We start from the raw sequence: 20,779 nt of genomic DNA, 5'->3' as shown, positions 1-20,779 counted from the left end.
CAGTTTAAGAAGTGCTGCTTCAGAGTCTTGAATCTGCTATTCTCGTTGAATCCAGTCTTTCTTTGACTCTCAATGCAGTTATTGCCATCAGCCATCATGAGGTCACTACTAGGACTCTGAGTCCAAATATTCCATCCCTTCAAAATTCATACAGCTCCTCTGACAATGGGGAAAGGAAAAGACTGAAACCAGGGACAAAGTACTCTCTACTCTACAAGCAGTCAGACCCTGACAGAAAGCTCAAGGGTCAAGTAGTTGGCTGGGAACGTGAACAGGCAGCGAAAACAGACTCAGATTCAGACTCAGACTTTGGAATCTTTTTTTGGTGACAAAGAAGACCAAAACATACACCCAGAAGAAATCAACAAAGTCAAAGCGCGTACATCAAAAGCCTCCAAGAAAAATAGGAATTGGTCTCAGGCCATGGAAGAGCTCAAATAGCATTTGGAAAAGCAAGTAAGAGAAGTAGTGGAAAAACTGGGAAGAGAAATGAGAGTGATGTGAGAAAACCATGAAAAACAAGTCAATGACTTGCTAAAGGAGACCCCAAAAAATACTGAAGAAAATAACACCTTAAAAAAATAGACTGCTTTTCCCTCTTCCGGTGATGGACCTGACAGAAATTAAAAATGGTTAAGCGTCTGACATATCGCCGTAGGCTGTCCTACAACACAGCTTCCAACAAAACTCGGCTGTCACGAACCCCGGGTAACAGAATTGTTTACCTTTATACCAAGAAAGTTGGAAAAGCACCAAAATCAGCCTGTGGTGTATGCCCAGAAAGACTTCGAGGTGTTCATGCAGTGAGACCTAAAGTTCTTATGAGGCTATCGAAGACAAAAAAGCATGTCAGCAGGGCTTATGGTGGCTCCATGTGTGCTAAGTGTGTCCGTGACAGGATCAAGCATGCTTTCCTGATTGAGGAGCAGAAAATTGTTGTGAAGGTGTTGAAGGCACCAAAAAGCCAATGAGGAGAAGATTGCCCTGAAAGGCAGAATTAGCCAAATGGAAAAGAAGATCCAAAAGGACACTGAAGAAAATACCACCTTAAAAATTAGATTGGAGCAAGTGGAAGCTAGTGGCTTTATGAGAAATCAAGATATTATAAGACAGAACCGGTGAGTGTTCCAATGAGCACTACACCCACCCTCTCTAGGAGCATAATAAAATGCCTTCCTCTGCCCACTCTGGTCCTGAGTTCTTTGGGTGAGAATGGGCAAATCACATGGATCTTTCTAAGGTCAAGTGAAGGGAAGAAATGGGCAGTGGAAGCTCGTCCCGGGATTACTCGTGGATCTTGCCTTGAGGTGTCCTGTGATCTCCACTGCGGTGTTAAGAGGGCTACCACTCCGGATTCCCATGGGGAACCCTGTGGTCTGCACAGCCTTCTTAAGGGGACATCACTTGGGACTTCTGGCCCTGTCTCGGGAGCCTTGTGAACTTACCGCCATCCTACGGGGCCATCACTTGGGTCCTCCTTAGGGTCTGACCCCTAAGAGGCCCCGTGATCCCCACAGATTAAGGGGGGGGCTACCACTTGGTCTTCATCTGGGAGTCCTGTGGTCTGTATAGCCTTCCCTAGGAATTATCACAGGGTTCTTCCTCAGGACTTTGGCCCTGCCTAGGAAGTCCAGTGATCCCCAAAGACGCATGTTCTCACAATTTGGGGAAGTCCAGTGATCCCCAAAACCATGTTTCTCACAATTTGGGGGCTTGTCCGGGATTCTGAAGACCCCAGGAAGGGTGAGTAAGATAGGGCAGAGGGAAGAGCGCTTCCGCTCACTGTTAGAGCGGTCCCACTGTCCAAGCTGAAAACCCCCTGGACGCTCTGAAGGACCTGAGACCTCGTTTGAAGAAGAGTGTGCAGACAAACGCAAAAGGGAATGGCTGGAGACTGTGCAAGTCAGGTCACCTGAGCAAGATAGGAACAAAAGAGTAGTACTGCCTTGTCAAGTCTGGGGGATCTAGGTTGAGAAGTAAGGTTTGCCTAAAATGGTAAATAAGAGCTCTAAGAAAAAGGTACCTGGGGAGGATGAAAGGATCCTCCTAACATTCCTCCACCCGTTAGGAAGAATGTTGGCTAGCTGGGAAGACAATAAGTCGACCCAGGGAAAGTGCACCTAGGTGGGGAGAATGGATTTCTCCTAGTGCTTGGAAGAAAAGCACTCGTGGGTCGACCCAGGGAAAAGTGATTTGGTTTAATGTTGGAAGTGAGTCAAATTCTAAATTGTTCATGTGAAATGTCTGTCTAACTAATGTTTCATCTATGTTTTTTTTTTGTTCTATGTTCAGGTAAAAATATTTAACTCTAGGAGACTGAAATGGGCTCCTTTGGTATGAAAATAGTTAGATAAGGAATCAGAGCTGAAGCTGCCAGCTGGGAGGACTGGGGGCTCTGAATTAAGGGTTGGTTAGATTCTAAAAGGGAAAAAAAATCTGCATTTTGTATTGAGTCAGTCTATCTAACATCAAGCAAAGTGTTTTAAAAACTAAGTAAAAGGGGTATGAAAAATTGGACGACCACTTTAAAGAGGTTCAGTGGTCTGCTTAGAATGTGATTAAAAATTGTTGGTCATTTTTAAGTTTTAAGGTAAAAAGAAAGCAGCTGGGAAAAGGGAAAGCTGGGTGAGTATGTAATTTATTATTTATTTGAAATGTTTGAGGTAATTTGGGTCAAGATTAGGGAAAGAAAGATTGAAATTGGAAATATGGAGAGTAAAAAGTTTCAGTAGAGATTGGGAAAGAAAGGGAGATAGAAGCTAGAGATAAAGGGAGTTGTAGAATGGCAGCTTGAGACCACCTGGAATTCAGTCCGGGTGCTGCTCTTAGCTGCCATGTGCTCTTGGCCACCCCCTCCCCCACTCCACCTTAGAAGACTGGGTGTGTCAATTAGGAGCTGAAGCTAAAGAAACTTGTAACCTGATTGGAAAATAGGGCTGATTAGTTAGTGCTTAGAAAGGCAGGCTCCTTTGTTCAGGGGGCTGCCAGGCCCCACCTAGGGAGGAGCCTTTAGCAACTAAAAGGGATTTTTCCCTTTATCAGAGGCAGCAGGCTGAAGGGGAAACTGAGAAATATTTTAGCTTGGTAGAAAGAATGAGTGGGGGAGTTGCAAACTCATGTGCTCTTAAGGACCACTCCCTCTTATCTTTCTTAAGAGTCCAAAAGGTTTTTGTTTTTTTTTTTTAAGAGAAATGCCTGCACCCCTTCCCCCTCAAAAATCCTTAGAATCCTTAGGCATTGCCAGTATGCATAAGATGAAGCTTGGAGAAAGCGGGATGCCAAATTCAAATCTGGATGGTTCTTAAAGCAAATAATGATATGAAGTTTTCTTTTTTTTTTATAAGTTTGGCCAGGCAAATATTCCTAATACCTGGGCAGAATTAATGTCCATACTCAACCTCCTGTTTATGGGAGAAGAAAAGGGTGTGATTAGAAAGGCAGCCATGGAGGAATGGGAAAGGAGACACCCTCCAGGACAAGGAGTGGTAGCTGCAGACAGAAAATTCCCAAATGAAAATCCAAGCTGGGATAACAATATCGAGGAATAATGTAGGAATATGCAGGATCTTAGACAATTGGTAATAGAAGGGATAAGGGAAGCTGTGCCAAAATCACAGAATATAAATAGGGCTTTTGAAATAGATCAGGAAAAGGAAAAAAATGAATCTCCTCAGTTCCTAGAGAGAATGAGGAGATATTCAGGATCCTGTTGAAGAGGTTAAATCAAAATGATGATTGTTAGTGAACCATCGGTTTCTGAGGGTGCTCAAGACCCCAAGGTGCTGGGTCCTGCCGAAGGAGTTCGACTCGGGCCTTCTCAGCAAAAGAAGGGACGGGGTTTGTTGGGGGTTCACCATGATGGGTTGTCTTTTTTTGATCATGGCTTTCATGTTGTCTAATAATTTTTAAATTATCTCTCCTGGATCTATTCTCCAGGTCAGGCGGGCCAGATTTAGTCTGGGCTGAGCTAGATTGAATCTGAGCACCTTCATGGAGGTAAGATGGAGATTATATACACAAAGATTGTAGGAGGGATTGAGGGGTGGTCTGGGGTGACTAGCGGAGGGTTTTAGGGAGGGTCTTGAGGAGGAGTCTAAGGAGGACAAGATGAGGTCAGACTCCAGGAACTGAGAATGGGATTAAGGGTGGGAAGTAGCTGAAGGCATGGATTTTGATAGTATCAAGGGTGGGAAGTAGCTGGAAGATAAAGGGCGAGGCTAGGTAGAGATCTGGGCCTAATGATAATGTAAGGCTTATGGCCTTAGGGGAAGGCCAGATCTAGTTGGAAGATTCAAGGACAGTTCAAGGGTGCTCCCAGAGACTGTGTTCCAGATTGAAGGGGGTTCCCAGAGACTGTGCCCTCATCACTGTGGCCCGAGGGATGGTAAAGGTAAATTTTGTCACTAGGGCGTGGTCAGATATAAATAAGAAATTGCACAAATTAGAGAGATGGAGTGTGAGAGACCAACAGGCGAATTATTAAGAGAGGCTCAGAAAGGATATGTGAGACGGGAGGATGAAAGACAGAAACAGAAAGCTCGGGTCATGGCCAGTACTATGAGGGAAGTTATGAGAAAGCAAGAAGGAAGAGGTGATCATAAACAATCCTTAACAGAGAATCTCAAAGGGCACAGGGCTTCAGGACATAGGAGAGATGTGGGTAAGTGGGCAGGTAGGACAACCTGTTACTATTGTAATAAAGGACATTTTAAGAGAGAGTGTCCTGAGTTGAGAAAGAACAGGTAGCTCCCCTCCTCACTTTTGAGGAAGAAGACTTTTGGGGTCCAGACCCAGCTGAGAACCCCTAGTAAACCTAAAGGTTGGGGATCATAAAGAAGACATAATATTCTTGGTAGACACGGGCAGAGAGGTCTTCCTTTTGTACACAACCCATTGGGGTAAAAATTGGGAGAAAAACCCTAAAGGTTATGGGAGTTAAGGGTGAGGATTTCCAGGTACCGATCTTAGAATGGACCTCTATCTATTGGAAAGGTCAACAGGTTTTCACTCAATTTTTATATATACCAGAAGTAATAGGATCAATAATTCTTATATGTGGTAATCTGGAAATGCAGCTGATGTCACCTGAAATTTATTGTTTCTGTATTTCTAAAATTCTCTTAGATTGTGAAATCTGAGAAGACCATTATGTGATTTTAATCTGAGTTTGGTATATGTGAATTGGGTGCCTTTAAAGGATGTGATGAAAATTTGATAATTTTAAACTGTCATATTTGGTTTAGAAATGTATTTACCTAGACTGAAATGAGTAGTTCAAATTTTACATACATCATAATGGTTAGGGCATTATTGCATTTCTATAGTATAAATTTTGTGAGAGTTGCACTAGGTTAAGAAGTTGGACAATTGCTGTAACCTAAGAAATTATAACTTCAAAGTTTTGTCTGGAAGTTCAGTTGAAATTGTTTTTGCTATAAATCAAGTATTTATACAAAGGCCTTGTTGGGTCCTCTTGTAATCTCTGTCAATTCAGGATACATTGTGAACTGTTAAAATGTGGTTTTATAAACAGTAATCTTTTCTTTTACAATGCTAAGAGTATTGGGCCTTAGAAATTAAAATGTTACCACTAGTGATTAAAATAATTCCTCTTGTAATCCAGATGTTGTTTAAGTATTGTACTTAATTAAGAAATTGAAGTTGTTAACTGAACCAAGGACTTTTTGGATATTCAACTTTGTGTAAGTGTAGAAGAATGCCTATGGACAAAGCTTTTAACGTCCTGGTAAACTTTGTTATTGTGACGGGGCTAGTTTAATTGGGTACCTAATGTATAGAAACTAAGTGTTCTCCCCATTGCAGCACCTTTTTGACTAAAGAACTTTTGTGATATCTAAAAATTCTGTAATAACAAAGAATTGGGTTGTTATAATACTTTGAAAAATATAGGGGTATGATTTTCAAGCCTGTATCATCTAAAGATATATTTATGTATGTTAATCTGGAGGTTTATGGACTCATTTGTGATGGCACTTGGGGAATTTGTGAATGAATCCCAATGTTTAAAGGTTACTTTGCTCTAAGGAGGAGACACTTCTCATTTTAGAGCTGTCCAAATAATTTTTCTTCATGAAAGTTTAGTGATAATCCCTGTTTATATCAGGATCAATTTTAAACTGTTTTAAAGAAGGGAAAATACTTTTGAAAAACGTTCTGTAAAATCTTGTAAGGAGGTTTGAAACGGCAGTCTACATTCCTTACTCCTCCCTGCCCTTAGTTTAGATAAGAAGAAAGTTTTACTTTTGCTCACCTGTCAGAAGGGAAGGAAAGGGGAGGTGCAGCAGTTACTGGGATTTGAAAAGTCAGCAGATAAGATTAGATTTGAGATGGGATTTGGTTTGGTAGTTTTCATTAGTGAAACTTGCCATCTGATGGAAAAGAACCCATTCTCAGGGTGAGATGATATGATGATTTTTTTTATGGCAGATCTCTGTAATCAGAAATAAGCCAGTAGTGACAAAAGGGAAGGTATCTGCCAGAATCTGTCACCATTGTGAAAGAAGTTGGTTTTATGGGGGAAAAATGGAAAATTGGATAAATGCAAATATGGGAAATCTTGTTGTTTTTAATCAAATGACTGGTTACATTAGTACTCTCGTATAGCCAAATGAAAGATAATATGGCCTCTAAAGTATTAATGGGAATAATTTGGGAAAAAGAGAAAAGTTTTATGAGACAATACTGTTTACAAATGTAAGGCTGAATCATTATCCCATAGACTAAGGCAGGGATTTAAAGTTATATTGTATCTGTGTGAGATAGGGTTTTAGATGTCTTAAAGTGATATAAGAGCAATTAGGTATTAATACAAATAGTGTAATTAATCACTGGAACTAAATCAAAGACATCTTCAGTTTAGGGATAGGAATTTCAATGTAAGTCTCTTTAGGAGAGATAAAGTGTAGAATATTTTTGTATTGATGAGAAAAGTTAAATGTGGATTTGAATTCATTTCATCGTCTAAAACATAAAGATAAAGTTATATGGTTGAATTCTTTCAGATCAGGCATAATTAGAGAAGAATAGAAAAATAGAGGAGAAACTGATGCAAATGTGTTAGAGCAATAAGTTATGATCTTAATGGGAAGATTTTATGAACAAAGGAGGAAATGCATGCAAGCTATTTAGAGCTAGCTTTAAGGATGTTCCTTAGGCAATAGTCACTGATTGTTGGAACTTGCCATTCAAAGACTTAATGGGACTGTTAACTGACTGTTTTTCTGAGTCTAACTCCAGGTGTGAGTATCAAGGAAGGCTGACCCAAGATGGCAGCAGCCCTGTTGGAAGGCAGGCATGAATTGCAGGTATGATTTCTTGGCAAAGTTGAGGGGGCAACTGTTCAGCATGTGCTGAGGTGGGACCCTTTTGACCTGATGCCTTAACTGAAACCTGGCAGACTAAGCCTGGCTCAATGCAGCTTGCAGTTTGACACAACTTCTGCCTGGAGTTGACAGGAAGCTGGGGAACATATGGTCCCCTTACTCTAAGTCCCTACCCTCTTGGTGGCAAATTTCTATAATCAGAAGGTTTTGCAAATCTATTAAAATAATTGATTATGGAACATCTTAGATTACTATAGGACTGGGACTAGTGTTAAGTTAGGTTTTTTTTTCTTGGAAATGGTGTGTAGACAATTAGGTCAAGGGCTTGTGAGAATATTATTTTGCTATTTGGTTAATATCATGCTTGTCTAAAGCTTTGTTACAATTAGTAATGTTAAAAGAAGAATGGCTTGTGGTTTATTTTGTAAATGCCATCAAAGAAACATGGCATGACTAAAAGTTTATAATGTTACATGTACTGTGTTAAGAATTGGTTATCTAATGTATTTATGTATGTGCTGGAGTCTGCTGTTAATTCCTTAGTGAAATATCATCCCCCTGGTGAGGAAATGTTAATGTAAAATATGTTAAGTAAAGTATGTAAAGAGTTAATGTAAAGTATGAGGAACTGGGTTCTGATGTAAATTTCTTAAACATGGCAATTTTGAATTTGTAAAAATGATCAGGGTATAAGTATTAGAAAATTGTGCCAAGGTAACTTTTGTAGGAGAATGGAAAGAAAGCAGGTTCCTACAAAAAGGCAAGAAGAAGATGCTAGAGACGGCTGGAACAAATACCAAGGACCAGAAGACTTCACTGATGTTGTTCCCTGCCAGACAGCCTTATGGGAAGAAGACTTTTGAATCTTAAAGGGACAATTGCATTATTGTTTTCTTTCGGGTCTCTGTATCTGTATTTACAAAGGGGACTGTCCCCTTTGATTTGTCAATGCCTCGATCAATCCTTCCCATATTTAAAAGGGTGATGATTAAGGAGAAAAATTCAGATGAGAAAGAGAGTAAGGGAATATTAAAAATGTGGAAACAAAAATTTGAATAAAAGAAGAGGGGGAAATTGTAAGAGATGGGAGGAGTTTTGTTTCCACAGAACTAAAGGTGTACTTCCCTCCCCTCCCCCACCCCAGCTTTAGCAGAAACCAGGCCTCCAGGTCAGTCAGGTGAGAGGTCAGAGGCTTGTACGCATGTGCATGCTTTTTGAGTAGGCAGTCTGGGGAATTAGAGAGGCCAAACCCACTTGAACCAGTTCAAGCTTATCTAGGGTCTGGTCTTGGTCAAGAATCCAGGTCTACTGATTTGCATAATTTGCATATGTTAAAGAGGGAAAGTAGGGGAAGTAAAAGAACATAGTTTAATCCTAAACTAAGACAAGGAAAATCTAATTAACTTCACTTTTGTTTCTGTATCCTTATTATCCTACTTGTATAAACTACATAACCTAGGAAAACTATGTAAAAAATAAAGATTGTAAATTAACCATAACTCTAGCAGGAGTGGAGGGAATGGTTACCCCTGCTCCTGCAGCTGTATCGGTGTGAGTGTTCCAATGAACACTACACCTGCTCTCTCAAGGAGCGTAATAAAATGCCTTCCTCTGCCAAAAAAAAAAAAAAAGAACCAAAGGAATGAAAAAATGGAAGACAATGTCAAATATCTCATTGGGAAAACCACTGACCTGGAGAATAGATCTAGGAGAGATAATTTAAAAATTATTGGACAACATGAAAGCCATGATCAAAAAAAGAGCCTAGACATCTTCTTTCAAGAAATAATCAAGGAGAATTACCCTGATATTCTAGAGCCAGAGGGTAAAATAGAAATTGAAAGAATCTACTGATCACCTCCTCAAAAAGATCCCAAAAAGAAAACTCCTAGGAATATTGTTGCCAAATTCCAGAGCTCCCAGATCAAGGAGAAAATACTACAAGCAGCCAGAAAGAAACAAGTTGAGTATTGTGGAAACACAATCCGCATAATACAAGATCTAGCAGCTTCTACATTAAGGGATTGAAGGGCTTGGAAGATGATATTGCAGAGGTCAATGGAGCTAGGGTTAAAACCAAGAATCACCTACCCAGCAAAACTGAGTATCATGCTCCAAGGCAAAATATGGATTTTCAATAAAATAGAGGCCTTTCAAGCTTTCTCAGTGAAAAGACCAGAGCTGAATAGAAAATTTGACTTTCAAGCACAAGAATCAAGAGAAGCATGAAAAGGTAAACAAGAAAGAGAAATCATAAGGGACTTACTAAAGTTGAACTGTTTTGTTTACATTCCTACATGGAAAGATGATGTGTATAATTCATGAGACCCTAATATTAGGGTAGCTGAGAGAGAGAGAGAGAGGGCACAGGGTGAGTTGAATATGAAGGGATGATATCTAAAAAAATAAAATCAAATTGAGGGATGAGAGAGGAATATATTGAGAGAGGGAGAAAGAGAGAGATAGAATGGGGTAAATTAGCTCGCATAAAAGTGGCAAGAAAAAGAAGTTCTTTAGGAAGGTAAGAGGGGCCAGGGGAGAGGGAATGAGTGAATCTTGCTCTCATTGGATTTGACCTGAGGAGGGAATAACATGCACACTCAATTGGGTATCTTACCCCACAGGAAAGAAGGAGGAAGGAGATAAAAAAGGGGGAACGAAAGAAGGGAGGGCAGATAGGAGGTGGAGGTAATTAAAAGAAAACACTTTTGAAAAGGAACAGGGTCAAGGAAGAAAACTGAATAAAGGGGGATAGGATAGGAAGGAGCAAAATATAGTTAGTCTTTTACAACATGAGTAGTGTGGAAGGGTTTTACATAATAATACACATGTGGCCTATGTTGAATTGCTTGCCTTCTTAGGGAGGGTGGGTGGGGAGGGAAGAGGGGAGAGAATTTGGAACTCAACGTTTTAAAAGCAAACATTCAAAAAAAAAAAGGTGCTGTTGCATGCAACTGGGAAATAAGATATACGGGCAATGGGGCATAGAAATCTATCTTGCCCTACAAGAAAGTAAGGGAAAATGGGATGGGGGGCATGGGCTGACAAAAGGGAGGGCTGACTGGGGAATGGGGCAATCAGAATATACGCCATCTTGGAGTGGGGGGAGGGTAGAAATGGGGAGAAAATTTGTAATTCAAAATCTTGTGGAAATCAATGCCGAAAACTAGAAATATTAAATAAATAATAAAAAAAGAAAAAAAAAGAAAAAGACATACTTTATATACAGCAACACTGGAAGTGTTTAGCCACACTATGGTTATCTAACAAAAGGGGTTTTTTCAAAATTTTTTTTAATTGGAGGGAGGAGTTAGCAATAATGAGGCAAAAAAAAAAGAGCCATTGAAAAATTTATTAAACCTCACAGTACAGAAGGAAGTTCATAAGAAAACAGACAAGCAAACTTTTGAAAGTGACACATAATACTTTTATATACTTTTTTAAAAAGCAAGTGTACAAAAAGTAAACCCATGGTTAATATGCAAATCTTTTTGTATTTTATTGTGTGTTTGGAAATAATCATTTTTTTATGTTTAAGTTCAGAACAAAAAAAACCCCTCAGTGAAGAAAAGAGAGAGTTGTAGAAAGAGACCGACGTAGATGCAGAGGGAATTAACCAACCAACTTAAATTTTTTTTTAAAGGCATGTACAGAAGTTGGAAATAGGCAACAAACAGAAGACAAATACAAAAGTATGTCACAGTCTTGTGAGAAAAGTGTCAGGAGTGCTAAAGTTCATAATGAGCCAAAGCTTGTGGAGAGAGCTGAGAATGACAAAAAGGGTGGGGTTTTTTTTAAGATAATATTGCAGTAAGGAGAAGAATCAAAGAAGGAACAAGACCCTGGCTCAGGAAATATGGGATAATGATAACTGGTGATGGAGAGAACAAAGAGCTATTCAATTTCTATTTTGCTTCTGTATTCTCTGCAAAGGAGAATGATTTTTCAAGTGGAAAGCCCAGAACTAACACGGGTAATGGGCAGTTGACTCATAAGTTATAAGTAAGGAGCTGGTGAGAGAGCACCTAACTGTCCTTGATGAATTCAGGTCACTGGGCTCAAATTAGTTGAATCCTCAGGGACTGAAAAAAAGCTGACAGATGTAATTACTAGACCACTATCAGTGATCTCTAAAAGATTGCGGAGATCGGAAGAGATACCAGAGGATTGGAAAAGGTCAAATGGCCCAATTTTCAAAGAAGGGAAGAGAAGGGAGAGCAAATTAAATACCGGTGAGTTTAACTTCAATTCCAACCAAACTAAAATATATGATTAAATGAGTAGTGAGGGAAGATCCAGAAGAGAAAAGTGGTGTTCTCAAAGGGCCATTATGGTTTGTCAAGGACAGGTGATGACAGACTAACCTCATTTTCTAACTGTGTTTATTAGACTCTAAATTCAGAGAATGATCTCTATATAGCTTACCTAGATTTTAGCATGCCATTTTACAAAGTCTTGAGTGCTATTAATTCTAGGGGAAAAGACAAAAAAAGGGGGAGGGGAGTGAGTTAGAAGAATTTGTTGAATTTGTAACTGGTTATATGTGCCGGACCCAAAGAGTAATCATTGATGTTATGAAGGATGTCTCAACTATAGTGCCCCAGCAATCTGTGCTTGGCCCTGTGCTATTTACTTAATACTTTTATGAATGATTTGGATAAATGTATAGATGGCATGCTTACCAAATTGGTAGATGAGACAAAACTGAAATAAATATTAACAGGGATCTGCTAGAGCTATCTAGCAGGCTCAAGAGAGCTGATTGTTAGATTTTCGGCATGAGCAATTAAATCAACAAATGGAACAAATCAAGATTTGATTTATTATTTTATTAAATGTCTACAGTTAAGAAAATGATGAAGAAAAGGTCAAGAATGCTGATTAAACTTTAAAGGTGTGTTGTGTATAAATTTTTTTCAGGGAGCTGGTTGTTAAATATTTACATTCAATCCCCTGGATAGAAAACATACTAGATGCCAAAGTCAGGATTCAAAAAGATTTTAATAGACTAGAAAATTGGACCAAATATAATAATATAAAATTTCATAGAGTCAATTGTAAAATCTTGTACTCATGATTAAAAAAAAATCAACTTCACAAATATGAAATGAGGGAGTATGGCAACATGGTGGTGGTGGTGGTGGTGGTGGTGGTGGTGGTTGGTAGTGGTTGGTAGTTCATCTGAAAAATATCTGGAGTTTTCAGTGGACTCCAAGCTCAATATAATTCAAAAATGTGATATAGCATCCATGAAAGCTAAAGTAATCTTGGGCTACATATAGAGAGGCATTCATGTATTTGTGTCCAATATCTGTAGTTGATAGCCTGGTCAGACCATATCTGGAACATTGTATTAAGTTCTGGGAACAATATATTAGGAAGAAGATTGAAAAGTGGAGAGCATCCAGAGAGGGGTAATTAGGTTAACGAACATATGCTCTTCTTGTTTAGTCATTTTAATTGTGTCCAACTCTTTGTGACTCCATTTGAGGTTTTCTTGGAAAAGTTACAGGAGAGGTTTCCCATTTCCTTCTACAGCTCATTTTGCAGATGAGGAAACTGAGACAAACAGGGTTAAGTAATTTGCCTGGGGTCACACAGTTAGTAATTGTTTGCCATTGAATTTGAACTCATGAAGACGAGTCTTTCTTATTGCAAGCCCATTCCTCTATCTACTGTGCCACCTAGCCCAAAAGATATTTGAGTTCATGCCAAATGAGAGAGAGTTAAAGGAAATGGATTTGTTTCTTCTGGCGGGGGAGGGGGAACTTAGGGAAGATATGGTAGCTCTCTTCAAATACCCGAAGGACTAGCACATGGGAGAGGGACCAGAATCTCTTTGCTCCGGCCCAGAGCACAGTACTAGGAACAGTGGATAGAAGGGGAAAGGCATATTTCTCTTGGCTTACCAAAAAAAAAATCCTAACTATTAGATCTATCCAAAAGTAGAATTGGCTGGAAAGTAATGGGCTCACCCTCACTGGAAGCATGCAAGCAAATGCTGGATGACCCCTTGTCTGATACGGTATTGTTCAGGTATAGATTGGTCTAGATCAGCGCTTCTTAAATTGTGAGTTGTTACCTCATATAAGGTAGTGAAAAATTTGGCAACAGTAAAAAGTTTCTGAACGTGCAACGACCAAAAGTTAATTGAAAGTCAAACGTGTGATGAATTTGAGGTGTTTCTGGAGGCACTTGCCCATGTTGAATCATGCGACTTCACCGCAGCTTTGGTTCTGAACAAAAAGCATGCACTCTTTGCACTGTGCGAGCCCTCATGCCATACGATGCCAACGATTGCTGCTGCTGAAACCCAAAAAGGGGTCCAGAGTAGAAAAAGTTTAAGAAGCCCTGGCCTAGATGACCTATGAAATCCCTTCCAACTCTGAGATCCTGTAATTTGGAAGGTATAGATTGGTTGCAATTTGCACTCCTGGAAGAGTTAGTTGGTTGTTGTCCTTTGTACTCGAAGAGGACCAAAATGATATCACTATGTTGGGGTCAAGATACAGTGTGCCTGACGGTGACTAATCAGACCAATACAAGCCCAGAATGCTCTACCACAGGTTGGGCACAAATAGTCCATATGAATACTTGGAGTGGAGATGTCTCTAAATTTGCGCATCTTATGTTTCTTTTGAGCTACTGCAATTCTGCTTTGCTCATAGAGCATGCCACACGAGGCAGTCCCGCGCCAGTGTCTCCCATATCTCACAACTGATTCCAGAGTTCTTTAGAGACACCTTGAGAGCGTCCTCGTATCCCTTCTTTTCACCTCCATATGAGGACTTGCCTTATGTTAGTTCTCCATAAAATAGACCCTATGGCCTAGGCATTCTATATGCAGGGTCATGGCTACAGCTCCCAATGTTTCTGCGCCTGCTACTTCATCACTTGTCTGTCACCACAGGACTATGAGGTAGGTAAAAATGGTAAAATGGCATGGATGATGTCTTTTGACACAAGCATAAATTGGATTTAAGTGAGGCAGAGTTGCATGAAGTTGTCAACCTCACTCTCTCTTCCAGAGTCATGAACATCCAGTGTCAGGACAAAAATCAAGACAGCTGGTGATGACTCAGGATGTAGTGGATGACCTTGGCATCTTCAATGCCTAACCAAGCTCGAAGTGCTTCCCAGTGCCTGCTTCAGTGCCTTCATGGCTGTTGGAGAAAGTATTCTCATCCACCCACTCTACTGTGGGGCAGAGGGAAGAATTCACATGCTTGGGGTAGACATTCCCCAACTCACTGACAGGTTTGAGACCCTTCAGTTACCCTCAACCTGGTTTAGCCCATCTGTCCAAATGATTTGCTAGGATGTGACCACTGCACATGGTGGTTTCTTGGAGCCACAGGTGACAGTTAAGTGACTCAGGTGGACACCTAAGATGGAAAGCTGCCCTGAAAAAGGTTCAGAAGCCCTCACACCAGAGGGACTAATCTTCCCTGAACGCCCTACACCTCACCAGAGGAGTACCTGCATTGGTGATATTACAGGCCCACTGAAGTAAGAATACTCCATTATGCTCATATAACATGAACTGTTAAACTATTCCCCAATTATTGACTATATGGAATGTTTCTAGCTTTTTGCTATTATGAAAATACTGCTATGATTGTAGGGTTTCTTCTCATTTAATAACATCCTTAAGGCACGTGCTAGTAATGGCAACTTTGTGTCAAAGGGTATTTATATCTTGCCATATTGCTTTCCAAAAACATCGCATCACTTCATAGATATACAAGTAGCATAAGAGTGTGCCTGTTTTTCCACAGCCCCACCGCCATTAAATTTTATTGTCATGGGTCACCTTCAAAAGAGCAATGTCAGTGGAATAGTAGAACTGGGAGTCAGAGTGAAAAAGTTTAAGGAGGTAGTGGTCATTGAGGAAGTGAACACAATATAAAGAATCCATTAATATGTTTAACAACATATCAATGGCAGGGAAGGAGAGAGATGGGATGGTATCAAGAAGGCAGCAGAGTTAAAGGAAGCTGTTTTTTAAAAGATCGGAAGACATTTGTATGTGAACATTTTTGTGGGCAGAGGGGATGAAGCTATTGTAAAGGGAGAGATTAAAAATAAAGAAGGAATGGGGGTGGGTGGGTTATTTATGGAGCAAAGTCCCCTCTCATGAAACTTACTTATTGTGTATTTGATAGCTCTTAGTATTTCTTTGTTTTTAATAGAAATAACTAGTAAACAAATGCCCACAGCAATCCTTTAGAAAGAGGATGCGATGGATAAAACCATTCCACTTAGAAAAATAACAGAACAAGAGAATGAAGATCATTCCAATATTAGGCACATACTTTACCACCAGGAGACAAGCAGAGAGATAGAACTGCTTTCTCCTATAGCTGTAGAGAAGAGAGGCCACAAGCAGGTTGTATGCACACATGAGGAAAATAGCAGACTCTACAGCCTAAGGAAAACAATTTATTTTGAAAGTTGTCTTTAAGTATCTTTGCATGCAAAGTTGCACAAAGCAACTTTTTTCCCCCTAAAGCTAACCTTGTAAGGGGGAAAAAAAACAAATTGTTCCTCCTAAGGTTATACAAGACAGCTTATCTCTCTTCATTATTATTAACATCGCTGAGCAAGCTAGGATGGGGGTAAACAAACATAGTAGATAGTTTAATATACATTGACTTGGAAACTAGTTCTACAACACTTCAATCGAAGGAAAGGCGATACAAGACACAAGACTCTGCTCTTTTTGCCTCCCTTGGATTCTGGCCCTTGGAAGAACCACCTCCCCTGACTATGTTTACCCTTGTTCCCTTCTCAATTCAGATCCTACCTCCTGTTCACCAATTCTGAGGCAGTCTGTGCCTCAGCCAATTCTGGGCTAAAGAGTTTGGAAGTAGATACTAAAGGAAGCCTGGGTCAGAAGCATGGCAAAACCAGATAGAAACTTCAAGAATTCTGACATGAGATATCACTACAGTAATGTAAAGCAACCTGAGAACTCCTTTTAAGGCTATATTTTGGCATATTACTAGGTATAGTGCTTTATTTTTCTTTCCAAAAACATGTTTTCCAATGATCTAATAGGAAAAAATGGGAGGTAGGGAAAGAGAAATCAATATAGTTATCTCTTCCATACTGTGGGAGTTAGGGGTATAGCACCCACAGCAATCTGGAAAATTCACATAAAATTTTTTGGCCCTCCCTTTGAACCATAAAAGTCTGCTTTTTTTTTCTTTTTCTTTTATGGGGCATTTACAGTACCTTATTATAAAATTTGGGTTAAGTATTTGGTCATAGGTTCTGGGTCATCTGTTGGTCTTCATGTGTCATCTGTGGATTCCACAAAACTCCCAAAAAATTCCCATTGAATTTCTTATGCTGACCCACAACACATCGAAACTGCTATGGGAGAAGTCACAACGTGGAAGGGATAACTGTGGATCACTTTGTAAGTCTTGAAATAATTTATTTTAAATTATGTTAGGAGCTGAGGAAGGTAAGGGGGAAAATATTTTGTGGTACATAATGTCTTACTCTGAAATTTGGATAATTGTCAAACAATTCCACTAGTCATACATCTTAAGACATTCAGGGCTCTATGAGCCTAAGAAGCTATATGCCAAGGGAGCATACAATTATTGCTGCCATAAAATTTTAGTTACCTATAGTTTCTAGAATATTCTCAAATAGCCAACATTCTACAGGTAGCCAAACAAAGCATATACATATATAGTATATGTATTTATGTGTATATTTGTATATGTACGTTTATATATATGTGTGTGTGTGTGTGTATATGTGAGTGTGCATATATATATAACCTCCATTTTCTACCTGTACACTATGGTATGCCTACTGAAAAACAAATGATACAAAGCAATAAACTTGTCAAAAGTCACATTTGCTTATACAAAGTATATTTAAACCAGGATAAGACTTCAACAAGTTCAGACAAGAGGCAGCTAGGTGATGCAGTGGATAGAGGACCGGCCCTGGAGTTAGGAGGACCTGATTTCAAATCCAGCTTCAGACACTTACTACCTGCGTGATCCTGGGAAAGTCATTAACCCCAACTGCCTTGCCAAAACAAAAAAACAGAAATAACCCAACAACAACAAAAAATTAAGTTCAGACATTCTCCTTCCCTTGACTTTGTTACAAATCTCTCCAGAGATAAGGAGGTTCACATCAAGTATTCCATCCAAATTCAATGATGTAACATCACATAGCATGTGTTGCTAGTGCCTTCTCTCTTTTGATTATCTCTAATTTATCCTGTCTATATTTTGTTGGTCTATATGTGTTGTTGTCATTGTTGTTGGGTTTGTCCTTTGTTCTCCAAGAGGACCATGACATTAGGAAGGTGATGCCATGACTTGCAAGTGAATTGGATTTAAGTGAGGGCTGTGCCAAGTCACCAGCCTCACTTTCTCCTCTGGAGTCATCTGGGTCCAGTGGCAAGATATAGATCAGAAGTGGAGATGGCCCTGGGTGCAATGGGAAACCTGGTACGTAAATATCTTCAGGTTGTCTACCCATTAGTCAGAGTTCCTTGAGAACAGAGTCTGTCTTTTGTCACTCTTTGTATTCCCACCTCTTAGTACAGTGCCTGGCACATAAGAGGCACTTACTAAATGCTTTTTGACTGACACTATAACTAGTGTAGCTGGTGTTTATAGCATTTCAAAGTTTGCAAAGTACTTAATGTACATTATCTCATTTGAGATTCACAACCACTCAATGAAACATGTATTTCAGGTATTATCTCAGAGGTACAGATGAGAAAACTTATGCTCAAAGAGAAGTTAAGTGATTTGTCCATGGTCAAACAGCTAGTCTGTGTTAAAGGGAGGAAACTAAATCAGGTCTTCCTAATTCAAAATTCAGTATTTCATCCATTTTTTTTCTCAGCTTCAAAAGGAAACTTAAAGTAAGTTATTTCAAAATAGTCTCTGGATTTTTAATTTTTTGTATTAGTATATTGGCAAACATTTTCAAAGAGGAAAAAAAGCATGGGTAATAGTAAAATGTATAGATACATATACATATACATGTATATATATATATATTTATATATATTACAAACTCTATGAAATTTAACTTTAGCATTGTTCATTTGGGGATGAGATACTAACAAAGATGATAACCAAAAACCATCAATAGATATAGAAGTAAAGGTGTACTGACATAATGCTGAGTGAGCGGAGCACAGCCAGGAGAATGTTGTACACAGCCACAGATATATGGATTCCGTGAGGACCAACCCTGACATACTTCGCTCTTCTCAGCAACCTAAGGTGCAAGGACAATTCCAGGAGACTCACGATGGAGAATGCTATCTTCATCCAGAGAAAGAACTATGAAGTTTGAATACAGATTGAGGCGTACCACAAGCTCGCCTTTTTTGCTTCTCTTTTGTTTTTGTTTTTGGGGTTTTTTTTTGGTTCAGTTTCTTCTTTCTCATGATTCATTCTATTGGTCATAATTCTTCTCCACAACTTGACTAGTGTATAAATTAATTCAATGTGAAATTATACATGGTAGTTGTATGAGATTCTGTGCCATCTTGGGAAGGGAGGGGGGAAGGAGGGGAGAAAATCTGGAACTCAAAATTATGTAGAACCGTGTGTGGTAAACTAAAAATAAATAAATAAATTTAAATAAATAAATAAATAGATAGATAAATGAATGAATGAATGAATATGTAAATAAATAGATAAATAAATAAATAAATAAATAAACAAATAAATAAATAAGTGAATGAATGAATGAATAAACAAATAAATGAAAGAAGTAAAGGTGTATGACTCCTTGTCATTGTATTAAATGTTAATTCAGAAAATATTACATTATGACAGCCTTATATTTGATAGGAAAATAGTCTACTGCACTTATATTGGTTAAAATATTTAGAATTCATTTGATGTAAGACTTTAAACAAACATCATTAGAAATGAGAAACTTTATGCCAAGGACAATTATTGCTACCTTAAAGATTTAGTTAGCTGTAATTTCTGGAATATTCTCAAACAGCTGACATTCTATAGGTGTCGCTACATAGCCAAAAAGCATGAGCAACCACCATATCCAACAAATCACAAGTGCAGATGACCCAGAGGGCACTGGGAAGGGGCATAATGGATGTGAAACAGCAACAGAACATTAGCAAAGATGACTTGTGGGTCATAAGTGGCCTGAGAGACATCATCAAGGACTTATATGACCAGAAAAGCACGCGGGCCAGTCCTAAAGTGAGAATGAATGATTACAGATAATCTGATGATCATATTGGTATCCACAAAATCTTATACAAATTTTTTAAATCCCAGAGGAAAGCTTCCTGGTCAGATCTTCTAAAGAGTATTTTTGAGAAGATATGAGAGATGTTATAGAGTCATGTTCGACTCTTCGTGACCCTATTTGGGGTTTTCTTGGCAAAGATACTGGAGTGGTTTACCATTTCCTTCTCTAGCTCATTTTACAGATGAGGAAACTGAGGCAAACAGAGTTAAGTGACTTGGCCAGGGTCACACAGCTAGTATCTGAGGCTGAATTTGAGCTCAGGTCTTCCTTACTCTGGGCCAGGGCTTTATCCCTTCTGCTACCATTCTGCTTCTAAGATAGTCCCTGCCCTTAAGGAGATTACTTTCTAAGGAAGCTGAAAAACAGGATTATGGATTTGGGACTCAGAGATAAGCTAGTCCAACCTCTTCATTTTACATATGAAGAAACTGAGGTCTAGAGTGGTAAAGTGACTTACCCCAGAGTCATACAGGTGGTAAGTGGCATAGCTAGGATTTGCACCTAGTTCCTCTGTTTTCCAGTTTAATATTCCGCACCACATTGTGTCTTTCTCTCATGGATTGGTCATAAGCTAGACTCTGAAGGGAAGACTCACATGGATGAAATATGGCGAAGTGTCCAAAATAAATCATATGCAAATATGGGACAGATCTATAAGTTTATCAAATAGGGAAGTCCCAACGTGGGAACTCCTTCTAGCAATACAAACGAAAATCAGTCAGTCAACTGGCATTTATTAAGCTCTTATTATATGCCAAAAACTGGGAATACAAAGATGAGTAGAAGGAAGAAGAAGAATAGCTAAAATTTATATAGCACTTACTATATGCCAGGTACTATTCCAAGTTCTTTACAATCTCATCTGATCTTCACAATGACCCTGGGAGGGAGGCGCTATTATTATTTCCGTCTTATAGCTAAGGAAACTGAGGCAAACAGAGGTTAAATGACTCATCAAAGTCACACAGCTAGTAAGCTAGTAAGAGGCTGAATCGAAACTCGGGTCTTCCTTACTCCAGTCCCAGGCTCTATCCACTGTCCCACCTTGTTGACTCTAAGACAGTCACTGAAAAAAATAAACTAAGACAGTCCCTGACCTCAAGGAGCTTCCATTCTAACGGGTGAAGACAATACATAAAAGGAGGCTGGAAGGTGAG

The 20,779-nt window shown here is 39.2% G+C and overlaps 1 protein-coding gene across 1 annotated transcript; it reads left to right on the top strand.

The window, feature by feature from the left end:
* The first annotated feature begins 629 nt into the window (after window positions 1-629).
* LOC118851244 (60S ribosomal protein L34-like) lies at window positions 630-971 on the top strand. The gene has a single exon (XM_036760733.1). It carries the CDS (start codon window positions 630-632, stop codon window positions 969-971), a length of 342 nt encoding a protein of 113 aa, XP_036616628.1.
* Window positions 972-20,779: the final 19,808 nt, after the last annotated feature.

This window comes from Trichosurus vulpecula, chromosome 5 (assembly GCF_011100635.1).
Source record: "Trichosurus vulpecula isolate mTriVul1 chromosome 5, mTriVul1.pri, whole genome shotgun sequence".
In the NCBI taxonomy this organism is placed as follows: Eukaryota; Metazoa; Chordata; class Mammalia; order Diprotodontia; family Phalangeridae; genus Trichosurus; species Trichosurus vulpecula.
Note: the sequence above shows the minus strand (reverse complement) of the source record. Positions and strands in the feature narration are given on the sequence as shown.